Source organism: Pristis pectinata, chromosome 10 (assembly GCF_009764475.1).
Source record: "Pristis pectinata isolate sPriPec2 chromosome 10, sPriPec2.1.pri, whole genome shotgun sequence".
Lineage (NCBI taxonomy): Eukaryota > Metazoa > Chordata > Chondrichthyes > Rhinopristiformes > Pristidae > Pristis > Pristis pectinata.
The window spans coordinates 53,362,268-53,375,316 of NC_067414.1; the positions used below are offsets into that span (position 1 = coordinate 53,362,268).

A 13,049-nucleotide genomic window follows, 5' to 3' on the forward strand; every position below is an offset into this window, starting at 1 on the left:
GGGTCACGCGTCGTTGAAGCGGCAAGGCCCAAGATGGCGGTGGGCCTTCATCTTCCCCGAGCGACAGGGAGAACCCGCGCGCGGGAGAGGTTTGATGACGTGGCGTATACGTCATTGCCATTTTGAGTGGGCGGGAACAGGCTCTCTTAAAAGGCCCGCGCAAGGCGGCAAAATAAACGAGTTCTGTTCTGAAACTCTACGACTAGTGTCTTGTGTTCATTCCGTGGTAGCAACCGCTACAATGGTAAATATGGCGCTTAAAGATAGAAAATTTGGCAGTGGAACTTTGGGGCCGTTTTAGAGCTCCAGAAAAAGTGAACCGTTACAGATCTTTCAATTATTCTGTATAATACTTAACATGCCAGTAGGTTACACGATAAGCTTACACAAAGTAATTTTTCATAAGTAATAGTGCCATGCTAAAAGAATCCAAGTTGAAAGGTTGCATGGGTGTGTGTCAATTATAGATTTAAATTTATTTTCAAAATGGATTCAGAAGGGTTACATTTATTTTCAAAGTATCTTCCTGATCAAAATGATAATTACCAACAGAGATTCTGCCTGAGTATAAAATTAAAAGCCAGACTACACCTGACCATGGCCAATTTGAACCTATCCCAATACTGTGGATTCTAGAAGTCTGAAATAAAAAAAACAAAAAGTGCTGGAACTATTTACCAAATCAGGCAGCATCTGTGGAGGTAGAAATAGAGTTAATATTTCAGATCGATGACCTTTCATCAGAAAGATCAAAACAATTCTGATAAAAGATCACGTTGACCTGAAATATTAACTCAGTTTCTCTCGACTGATGTTGCCTGGACAAATGGTTCCAGCACTTTCTGTCCTGATCAAGAAAAATTTCCTGACAATCTAAAATTGCCATGTATAAGTTTGAACCCTATGGCCATTGTGTCCCACTCCCACAATATGAATTCATTTTCCAAATTTACATTATCCAAATCATTTATTGCAGCACCACAGTTCCAGACTGAAAACACGGGCTCTTCACATTGTTAAACCTTCAAGAAGACATCACTGAATCCTTTGTAAATCCTTAATGTTTATCTCTGCATTTAAAAGCAATGTCTCTGCCTCTTTCTCTGTTTTAGCAGCTGGAAGTTTGATCATGATTACCTCAGGTTTATGTGGACTGGTTTGATGATGGACTTCAACGTTCAGTTAATTTTGATCCTTGTTGTTCTGCATTCTCTGGACTTGTTGACCGAGTCCATGAAAACTCCAAGGTTTATATTTAGCTTACCATGCAGCATACGTAATGCTTTCTTCATCCCATGTGTAATAATTCAAGACAAATATTAGGAGTAATTTTCCAAAAGCTTAAAGTCAAGTGGTGCCTTATATAATTATATAATTTCAGGGCTTTGCCATGATATGCTACACCCAATCTCAGTAAACAGTCCGCACAGCGATCTCGTCGTTGTTGAGCTTCCGTCCTTTTATAGGTTTGAGCCGCGGGGTTAACCGTAGTTTTTCGAGTTTGCGTAGTGAAGACTTGAGGGGAGAATGGCGGTGTCGGTGGGAGCGGCGGTGCTGCGTGTTCGGGGCCGCGCAAGGCCGGGTGAGCGAACCGGGGTGGGGGACAGCGGAGGGATGGGGGGCCAGGGGGCGCGGCGGGGGGACGGGAAGGGGGGCGCAAGTATGGATGGCTCGCTCCCCGCGGCGCCACCTCCCTCCCCCAGCGCCTGGTCTCCTTCCTCGACCCCAAAGAAAGTTCGCGACGCTGGAGGAGGCCACTCGGCCCGTTGTATTTGTGCCGGTTAAAAGCAAAGTCAAAGTCAAGTTTATTGTCATATGTACAAGTACACGTGTGCACAGATGCAATGAAAAACTTACTTGCAGCAGCATCACAGACACATAGCATCATATAAGCAGCATTCACAAGATAAACATAAGTTGTACACAATTTGCTGCCTGTCTGATTCTACCTTGCAGCACTGGCTCCTCAATTTGAAAGTGATGGGAATTTCAGGGATCCTCTGGGTGCAAAAAAAAAATCCCATCTTTCCTCTAAAACATCAACTTGTCACTTTAAAGCTTTGCTTCATGGAGCTTTATCCCCCCAGTGCTGGGAAAACAGTTGGGATTCAGTTTAGATCTCTCATAATTTTAAAAAGCAAACTGAAAAGATTGCAGATATTGGAAGCGATCAGGGGGTTAGGCAGTGGAATGAGAAACAAAGTCCATTGTTCCAGGTGGAAGACCTATTTGTCAGAACTCGGAAAGACTTTTGGTCGAAGAATCTTTGACCTGAAATGTTAACTTTCCGCAGAGAGTGTTGCCAGATTTTCTGTTTATATTTCATAATTTTATATGCCTTAACTAAGTCTTCTCTCAGTTTGCGCTGTTACAAAGAAAAATAACACTGGCTTATCTTATCGTTCCTCTTTGCTACAGTTTGCCGTTACTGACAACATCCATGCAAATCTCCTCTAAACCCTCTCCAGTACAATTTCTTTTTTCTTGTGGTGTGACCAGAACTGTACATGGTACTGAAGTGTACAGTTTAACCTCCTTGCTCTTATTCTCAGCCTCAGCAAATAAAAGAAAGTAATCCTGGACACCTCTTTGATCTGATTCTTTTAAGAATATATGACCATATTCCAAAGTTCCCTTGTTCCCACACCTCTCAATATCCTTACTTATTTATTCATAGTATGTGATGTCTCAGGCATTTATTGTCTGTCCCTAATTGGCACTAAACTGAATCAATCATATTGGTGAGTCTAAAGTTGCGTATAGATCAGACCAGGTAAGGATGGCAGACTTTGCTTCCTGATGGACATTAGTGAACCAGATAGGTTTTTAAGGCTCCTGCTGTTGAGGCTAGCTGCTTAAATTCAAGCATTTATATTGCTCTTCTGCTCTGGTGATATGTGAACTCACAAATCTGAAGCAGTGGTCCAAAACTTAAGTTGTTAGGAAAGTAAATTAATCACCATGCTGGCATGCCCACCTTCCAAACAGGTTACTATATACTTCCCTGGATCCTGACCACCCAATATCCCATCATCTTCATACCCTGATCTCTGCCCCATACTGGGCCTGAATCTCTGGACCTTGGCCACGTCCTGATCACTGAGCAGCCCCTACCCAATATCCAGGTACTTAAGAAGGTTGTTCTCTGCAGAGAGATTGAGGAAGATTGTCCTGTATTCACTGGACTTTAGAAGAAAGAGAGATTATGTAAATAAGCACAAGACTCTGTTAGGGACTGGCTCTATAGATGTGGAGGGGCTACTTTGTCTGTAAAGTCTCAAACCGTAGAGCATTGTCTCAGGATGAGGGCATTAAGCACAAAGCAGAAATTTCTGGACTGGATGCTCGGTGGTTGAGTATGTTGAAGGCTGAGATTTGTTTATTTGTATTAAGAATAGGACCATGAGAAACAGGAGCAGGAGTTATGTGGTTCTTAAAAACTTCACCTCCATTTACAGCCAAAGTATACTTCCCTTGGGTTTTTCTTCCAACAGTACGTCAACATTCCATGACTTCCTTGATATCCAAATGTTTGTTTCAAAGTACTGCATTTTGGATGAAGAAAGTTTTCAATGTACTGCATGATAAACTAGAGACAGACCTCCTGAGTTTTGATGGACTCAGTGCTCATTGGGTGCAGCTGATGCAGAAAAGCAATGAAAAATATCCATTTTCTATGAGCTGCGTAACTTTTAAAGTTCTGTTGGAATAAATTAACTATGTTTAAGTAACAGAATGTAGCATAATGTTTACTTTCATGTGTAATTTATTGATTCACTGTTTATTATTACAGGAATGCTAGAATCATAGTATCTCCATTGGATAGAATGCAGTATTTTGGGCATATCAACAGTGAAAGCAGTAGATATTTAGACTTTTCTTTAGAAACAATGCTTTTTATTTATTCTGTTTTATTTTTAGGACTTGTGTTTTCATCAATACGTTTTTTAAGTTCCTCAGCAACTGATGACAGATCTTCAAAATTTCAGCCTCCACCAAAACCTGTTATCGTAGATAAAACTCAGTCAATAGCATCACAAAGAAGGTAAGGTCCAGAAATGGTATTACATGAACGTTAGTTAAAAATTTTCTTAAGTATAAATATTTTAATTTAAATGTAGTACATTCAATTTCAACATAAAACTTTTCTGTATGTGCCAGAAGGGAGCTAAAAGTGAATTGGAATACAATTCAGATTATATGCATCCCAGAATATCAGAGGAAGATACTTAGGAGGAGCAAAACATCATGCTTTTTTTTGAAACCTCTGTGAAGTATTATGAACTGTGGCAAATGTTAACCACTTTTCAGATGAGCTAGGCAGCTCCAGATGGATTGGATTGGTCATGTTCTCTTCGTGGAGGTCATAGAAATAAAATACCCAAGTATTTGAGGCATGCATTGATAAGAGGTGATTATTAGGGATTAGTAGAACAGTATTTTCTTTTTTTTACTAATGCAAACGTTAATGCTCGGGGGTTGAGATAAGTCAGTAGTCAAAATTTTTTTTTTGAGGAGGGCTGAATTTGCAATCCAAACTACTTCCAAAGGCTACTCTCCAGAAACACATTTTAACCATACATAACCAGATACTGAAAGAGTTGGTCACACTTAAAGACGCATACTATAGTTTTTGATGCTCTACTCATGCCTTCTTGCTGCCACTCTATTACCTCCTCTGTCACCCTGCTGCCCCAGCCACTGTCACCACATTTCCAGTGTCCCTTCCCACCTTGGCAGATCTGTGCCTACTATTACTGTAAACTACCTTTGTATAGTAACAGATGTTTACTTCCCAGTACTGTACCCCCATTTTACATAGTGACAGAACTATGTTCACTCTACTGCACCTGTGATATGTGACCTGTTTTATGGTGACCAGATGTTGTACACCACAATGGTAGATGTGGCTGCGACTAGATGCTAGCTTCTTACAATAAGACTAAAGAGTGGAATAAATCTTCAATGGTAAATTCCCAAATGCAGTGAAATAGAAAAATAATATTGTTGTGCAGGTCTATTAATTTTTGTAAGTGATTAATATGGTTTAAATAATGACTTAAAACCAATATCAAATTTGTCCTGTTTAATGTCAGGAGATCTTGATATTGGAGCAAATGGTTGGGCTTCAGCTGAAATATTGTGTGGAGTTTCTTATTCTGATTTGGACACTTTTTTTAAAACAAAAATGCACTGATGACTTGAATGTGCAAGAGCTCCGAAGATATTTTACAGAGAAATACTGAGAAGAATAGATATAGTTAGTCAGAAAAGAAATTAAGGAGTTCAAAGCAGCTATATTGTTAAAGTTTTTAAAGAACCACAGTAAAATTGATAAGAAAAGTAGCTTGGGGAGAGTTTTGAGGACTGAGGACAAGGCAACTGATGTTTGTGCTGCAGCTTGTGGTGTGGAGAGTGAGTGGCATACAGGAAAACAAAATCAGAAGCCCAAAGGAATGGGAGAGAGAAAGTAAATTTGGAAGATGTAGAATAGAATGAGGCTGCAGAGGGATTTGAGGACTTGTATGAGCATTTTCATGTAATGCTTTAAGGTAGAAAACTGTAGTTTCCCAAAGCTAGGAGTAACAAATGAGTTTGGTTTTAATACAGGCTACAGTAAGCATAACTTTGAAGTGAAAACAAAATACTGTAGATTCGAAACAGATAAAAATACAAGAAATATTCCTCAGCATCTATCGAGGGAGAAAAGTGGCTTGGTGTTTCCAGTCAGTGTTCAGAGTTGCAGTCTGAAGAAATGTAGTTTATGGATTAAGGAGGGTGCAATGCTGGGAGTAGTTAATTCTGCAAATGATAGATATGGATTATGATATCAGCAATGGAGTAACTGCAGTAGGTGGGAAGTATTGTAGAGATGAAAATGTAGCTTCAGGATGGAGCGTGGCAAGCTTTCAGGCTGTTTTATTTAGCATGTGCACCAAGAAAGGGATTGGAACCTGTTTTGTGAATGCACGTTGAGACCGATGCAGTGATGTTGGCCAACCTGATGTCTAGCAAAAATCTATCTTGGATGAGAGCTCAGAATTATGTGAGAACGTTAATGTGAATTTAATGAAGTTGTTGCCTTTGATAGAAGGAATAGGCAAGATAAGCATAGACAATTTCCATTGGGAAGAACCCATGATCTCCAGAAGAATTACTAGTTGGGAAAGAGTCACATAAGGAATCTCTTAAAGCATCAATCAACTGTATGTGGATGTAGAAGACATTACCAAACATCAATGCCAAACTGTTTTAACAAAATACAATCTGGACAATTGCTTAGAAAGAAAATATGGGGATAAAACATGACTTTTATTGTTATTCTATTAGAATTCTGATAAACTATTTTAAAATTCTCCAACAGATTTGTAAGTCCAGAGTTTATAATGAGAAGAGGGAGGACAAATCCCCTAAAATTCATCATAGAGAGAAAGGACATGATTCAGAGGCGTAAAGTACTGAATATACCAGAATTTTATGTGGGTTAGTAATACTAATACATGTTTAATAAATTTAGTTTGCACAAGTTTTACTAGTATGCACAATGTTTTACTAGATTTTTTATTGTCCACATTATAAAATGTTGCTACTTCACATAATGCTTTATTTGTACAGTGCATTGATTGCAATAGAAGCAAATTATTGACCACACAACTTCTTCATTAAAGTTGTTTCACTGATTGTTGTGATCAAAATGACAAAAGGCAAACAGTATAGCTAGGAATCTATATGTTGCCTATGTAATTAGAATTCTAAATGTATATATGTTGATAATCCATTCTTTAACACTTGCTTATGCAGTGTATTCATTGCACTTGAATGTATCCACTTCCCTCACTAAAGGGTAATCATTCTCTCTGGATGCATAATCAGAAATTGATAATGAATATATTCTGCATCTACCAGTATAGCCCTGAATTTTACAGGTGAACTGGAACTGAAACACTGCTCAGATGTCAAATTAAAACCCTGCTGTACACAAACCCAGACGTGCCCAATCTGAACCCAATCCAAGCCTGAAAACTGAATATGTGCAGATGCTTGAAATCTAAAATAAAATGTTAGAAACGCTCAGCAGGTTCGGCAGTATCTGGGAAGAGAGAAACAGATAGCTTTTCCGGTCGATGACCTTTTAGAAAAACTTTGAAGATATGTTTTCCTTGCATTGCATTGTTTTTTTAAGTCATACCACATTTTACCTCCACTGTTCAACATTGCCTGTTCATAATTTTGTACTTTGAACAATTTCTGAACTTAGAAGACTAAAGTCCCAGAACAGAGAGAGAATCTTTAATACTTTAGTTCAAACATTTAATGCATAATGTTTATGCTGTTCCTTAACACTGCATTTTTACTGTTGTCAATAGGAAGTATTCTGGCTGTTACAACGGCAGAGGCCAATGCTAATAGCAAAGCTAACAGATTTGTTGGAATCTGCACCCAAAGATCAGGAAAAGGATTAGGTGCCACTTTTGTACTCAGAAACATTGTAGATGGACAAGGTATGTTTAAAAAAAATTTGTATACGTCATTATATCAATTAAGATGATGGACTTAAATTATTATTTTAAAAAGATTAATTGGAAAATGCCAGTGAAAGATTTTTTATGGAGGTAGTAAAGGTTGAAGTATCAACAAAACATTTTTAAAAAATCATATTAATTTGAGCTTTTAGGCAAGTATCTTGCTGCCTGCCTAAAGAAAGAAATCGGATGTGAACTGTAATACTGTAAGTACTCTGCCTGTCAGGCAGCATCTGCAGAGGGAGAAATAGTAATATTTCATAGCAATCTCTCATCAGAATATTTTAAAGCACTGTTTGTTAATTTTACAATATGAGAAAGTTATGTCTTTAACTCCACTGTTACAGATTTGTTGTCATTTATGAATTGTATCAACTTCACATTATGCTCCTCAGTTAAACCAGAGACTGCTTGCTTTTAGTTGGCCATATAGATTTACTGCACAGTGTAGTTGTGGCTTGGCTTTTATGCTAAATTGGTTTAAAACAAGTGTTTAAACCTAAAACTACTTTAAAGCAGTCTTCCTGCTGTTCAGGTTGGGCTCTGATTCTAGATTTAACATACTAGTGAATGTAGAATTAGTCAAATTGCATTTCATTTGAGACTAAATATATTGGTACTTGTATAGTTTTATTGGAAGGTTTAGTATTATGCTCAGATTAGTATAAGACATCAGCAGTATGATTTTTAAATTTAACAGTATAACCAATCCAAAACATTAGTGGAGATTTTTTTGCTTTTACACATTTTATCTTCAAAGCTTAGAAAAAGTAATGGTCTGAATTGATAAATAAGACATCGTCCGGACCACTTTGGTATTGGGATAATGGAATTATAATAAAGGTTGTCTACCGTTTTTCTATTTTGACAATTTTAAACAAATTATAACCATTGTTTCTTATTCATTCTAGGCATTGAGATCTGCTATGATATGTATAGTCCGTCAAATTCAACAGATTGAAGTATTGAAGCTAGAAAAAGACTGGATGATAACCTAATGTACTCTGCGCGATGCTCGGCCAGAGTACAGCACTTTCGATTTTAACATGAAGCCAGCGCCCCACTCTGGTTCTGAGGTCCCTGTCAATTCAGTAAGAAACTGCTTTTTTGATTTCAATACTCTATTCGCTGCAGGTAACACAATTTACAAATTGTGATTTATGAATTTTTACCATTTGTACAATGGACATTTTGGGATAAATGTGATTATGAAGCTTTTGTGTACAAAATCAAACAATCCTTTATAGTAAAGGGCATAGATTATATTGATATGAGCAATAAATGACCATTGAAATCCCATGAGGTGCATGTGTCAGCAGAGGTTACCATTAACTGGACTAACAGCAGATCTGAAATGCATGACATCAGTACCTACTGGGGGGAAAAAAAACACTCCAGCCTATTGATGTATGGGCTGTTGGCAATGGATCTAAGTAAATAAAAAAAACTGCAGCTGCTGGAAATCTGAAATAAAATGCTGGCAGGTCAAGCAGCATCTGTGGGGAGAAGGAAAGTCAATGTTTCAGATTAAAGACCCTTCATCAATATTGGAAAATGCACCTGTTTTAATGAGGGGATGGGTAGAGAGCACAGAAGGAAGATCTGGAGAAAAAGGTTCACTTCATTGCTGCAAGTAAGTATAATCTTGCAAGTGTGCAACTTGCCTCATGGACTGCTGCTTTCTTAACTTTTTTTTCTTTTCAAAAATACAGCTGAAAGTTAAAATGAAACCCAAACCATGGTCAAAACGTTGGGAACGGCCGCGGTTCAATGTGCAGGGTATACACTTTGATTTATGCCTCACAGAAGAACAAATGGAAAAAGCCAGAAAACATGATAAACCTTGGCTTAAATATGATATGATGAGAGAATACGACACATCCAGGATTGAGCTGGAATTGCAAAAAGAGCTGAACAAATGAAACATTAGTGTTGTGCTTGTGTAGCCTGAGTCAAGCACTACCAGTATATTGAACACTTGTCACAACTGTTGGTACCAGAAACAAAGTGATTTGTTTTAATGAATTTTTGACAATTTCAGTCATCTGGATGGAAGCTTTATTATATTCATATTTATAAATAGTAACTACAGAATTTAGCTTCAAGAACATTCCATGTTGATAAATTAATAAAAAATCAATGAACTTGGAAGATCTCAGTATGATCAGACGGAATTGTTTCATATTCATGACGGTATGCCAAGATGAAAAGCGTATTTTATCTGTGCTTACATCATATTGTCCTGGCTCCCATCAAAGTTAAATGTAAACTTGGAGAAATAATTGTTTTGAATTTAATAAAAACTTCAGGTATGAGTCAGCAGGGAGTTTCTTTTATTAGAAAAGACAAATAGAATGTGATGAGCTCAGTAAGATGAAATAGTTTGCCTATGGCTAATGGCTGTAGTCGCAATAACTGTCTCTAGCGCAAATGTTTTCATTAATGTGGTAGATTCCCTGTAGCTCAAGGATGAACTTAAAAAAATGATACTGAAAAGGTTGTTGTAAAAAATCATTTATTCAACAGTGATGTGTCTAACAAGTTTATTTTACAAAAAGATAATCCAAAACTTGGCTACTCAAAAGACATCTTAGCAAGTCTGATTATTTTACATGTTTAAATATTAGAATCAGAATTTAGACATTGGTTACAAGTGATCCAACACTGACAAAAACGAATTGTCCTGTTTGAAATGGTTGGCAATTTCCCCTATTGGTGTTCTGCTTGACAGATTGAAGCATGAGATGTTTAAACTTGATGTTTATAAATGCTGATGTACTTTAGGTTTTTGAGGAGAACCTTTAAGTCTAGGTTGTTTGGATTTATCCTGACTTCTATATTATAGAATTTGAACATTAACCAGTGTGACAGTGGTTTTATTCAACTATTAAAATAACTGACTGCTCTAACATTATACAAAAGACTTATGCCATGGGAAATTAAAATGGGTCAAAATCAGACTGAAAAACATGGGATTTAATTATTAAAGGACACCAAGAACCATGGTTGACTAAAGAGTACATCAATGCAATGAGGGAAAAAGTTGTTCATGTATCATCTTTGAGGAATGTGTGGGCAAGGAGTTCATTTCAGTTTCCTTGGAAAATCCATTCCAGTCTTCTAATTTACACTCATTGATGATGGTCGTCCGTTTGTTCCAGGGCATGGATCAGGACTAACATCTTCAGCATTTCTTCTATTGATTCTCTGGGGAAGATATGAGGGGGAAAATGCATTAATGAAAAATGATATGGTATTGCTGGTGTAGTCTGAACACATGCAAGGGTTAATAAGCAATTCATTCCTTGTCAGGTGAAACTACTGAGGATTTAGATAATGAAACAACAGGAGTTGGCCATTTAGCCTTTTAAGGCTGTATGCAGAGTCATTCAGCTAGAAACATGCTCTTCAGTGAATCCATGCCAACCATCCATTTTCACTAATTCACTGATCCTATTTTATTCTCCCATCACCGTGCTACCTACTAAGGGCAATAGTACAGTGGAAAATAAGCCTACCAAGCCATAGGTCTTTGAGATGTAGGAGAAAACCCTGAAAGAAACCCATGAGGTCACAGGGAAAATTAGTTTACAGACAACAGAGGTCCAGGATTGAACCTTGGACACTGAGCTGTAAGGCAGCAGCTCTACCACTGCCATTCAACAAGATTGTGGCTAATCTACTGCAACACAATTTCCTGCCCTTTCCCAAATCCTTTTATGCCTTTAATGTCCAGAAGGTCTATCACTCTTCATCAGAATGAGAGCCTCTACAGCACTTCATCTTAAAGAATTCCAAACGGGGGGGGGGGGGGGGGGGGGGGGGGGGGGGGGGGGGGGGGGGGGGGGGGGGGGGGGGGGGGGGGGGGGGGGGGGGGGGGGGGGGGGGGGGGGGGGGGGGAGGGGGGGGGGGGGGGGGGGGGGGGGGGGGTGGGGGGGTGGGGGGGTGGGGGGGGGGGGGGGGGGGGGGGGGGGGGGGGGGGGGGGGGGTGAAAATTCTCATTTGACTCCTAAATTGTCTATCCCTTACTTGAGACTATGACACCCCCAGTTGTAGACTCATAGTTCCCGAAAACAAAATCCTTCCAGCATCTCCCAGTTTTAAACTCTAAGAACATTGCAACCAAACCTGGTAAACTTTGCTGTACTCTCTGTATAGCAAGTATTCCTTTCCTAATGAAAGGAGACCAAAGGCCCTATATAATTGTAGTAAGTCACCTTTATTCTTTTTTACCCATCCTTTGGAATGAGGACCATCATACCAGTCCTCTCAACAGCCAGCTGCACTTGTGCATTAGCTTTCAAGGACATGGCACAGCTAGTGGTGCTGCTACCTCACCGTTCCGATCCTGACCTCCAGTGCTCTCAGTTTCCTCTGGGTGCTCCCACATACCACAGATGTGCAAATTGGTAGGTTAATTATAGGTGAGTGGCAGATTCTTGGGATGGTGGTTGGGGGAAAAAAGTTGAAAATGTGGGTAGAATAAAGTGGCAGACACGAGATTCTGCAGATGCTGGAATCTGGAGCAACAGACACAAAATGCTGGAGGAACTTAGTAGGTCAGGTAGTATCTATGGGGGAAATAAACAGTTGACATTTCAGGTCAAGACCCTTCATCAGGAAAGGAAGAGGCAGAAGCAAGAATAAGAAGGTCGGGGGAGGGCAGGGGAGCACAGGATGGCAGGTGATAGGTGAGTCCAAGTGAGGGGGGGGTGGGATGAAAGGGAGCGACGTAAGAAGGTGAGAGGTGATAAGTAGAAGAGGCAAAGGGCTGAAGGAGGAATCCAGTAGGAGAGGACAGTAGACCATGGAATAAAGGGAAATGGGGAACAAATGAGCAGGTCATGAAGGTGGGGGAAGGGGGCCACAGGAATGAGAGAAAACGGGGGGGGGGTTAAAAAAAGGTGGGGTGAAAAAGTATAGGATTAATAGAAATGGGTGATTGATGGTCAGAGCTGTCTCAGTGGGTCAAAGGGCCTGTTACTGTGCTGTTCTGTACTACGATGACTAGGTCCCTTTGAACATTATTATTTCCTAATTTTTCACTGATTTAAGAACATTGAGTACTTTTTTTCCACTTAATGACCTGATATTCTTATCGCACTGTTCACCATCTGCCATGTTGTTCACTCACATGGCTTATTTATAGCCCCTACAAGCCTCTTTGCTTTGTTATCAGTAGTCACATTCCCTTATTTTCAAGTCAGCAGCAAATACAGAAATGTTGCATTTGATCCATACAATACCTTAATAGTCATGGTCTGCCAACCCAAGTAACCTTTTATTCCTACTCAGTTTTCTATCTGTTAATCAACATTCAATCCAGGCTAATTATAATATGCCCAGTTCCATATGCTCTTATCTTGTTCACTTTTGTCCTAAGTGGGACCTTACAAAATGCTTCTGAAGTCAAATATACCACATCCACTAGTTGCCCCTCAACATACTGATCCTCGAAATAGCCACAGACAAGACGTCTATGGACTCTCAGTTTAAGTTGATTATATTCAGTAAGCTACTGAATCA

General features: G+C 39.1%; 2 protein-coding genes across 2 annotated transcripts in view; one reads left to right on the plus strand and one right to left on the minus strand.

The window, feature by feature from the left end:
• Positions 1–1,515: 1,515 nt before the first annotated feature.
• Positions 1,516–9,842, plus strand: mrpl19 (mitochondrial ribosomal protein L19). Its single transcript, XM_052024812.1, is given in 7 exon segments — positions 1,516–1,582; positions 3,922–4,045; positions 6,365–6,483; positions 7,368–7,502; positions 8,435–8,526; positions 8,528–8,614; positions 9,236–9,842. Coding segments are annotated over 7 exon segments (822 nt in total). The 5' UTR covers positions 1,516–1,527; the 3' UTR covers positions 9,446–9,842.
• A 187-nt stretch (positions 9,843–10,029) lies between these two features.
• Positions 10,030–13,049, minus strand: part of LOC127575134 (intron Large complex component GCFC2-like) — a 40,999-nt gene continuing 37,979 nt past the window's right edge. Inside the window, exon 18 of the mRNA XM_052024813.1 lies at positions 10,030–10,730. Within this exon, the coding sequence (XP_051880773.1) occupies positions 10,655–10,730 (76 nt within the window). The 3' untranslated portion in view covers positions 10,030–10,654. The remainder of the gene's footprint in view (positions 10,731–13,049) is intronic.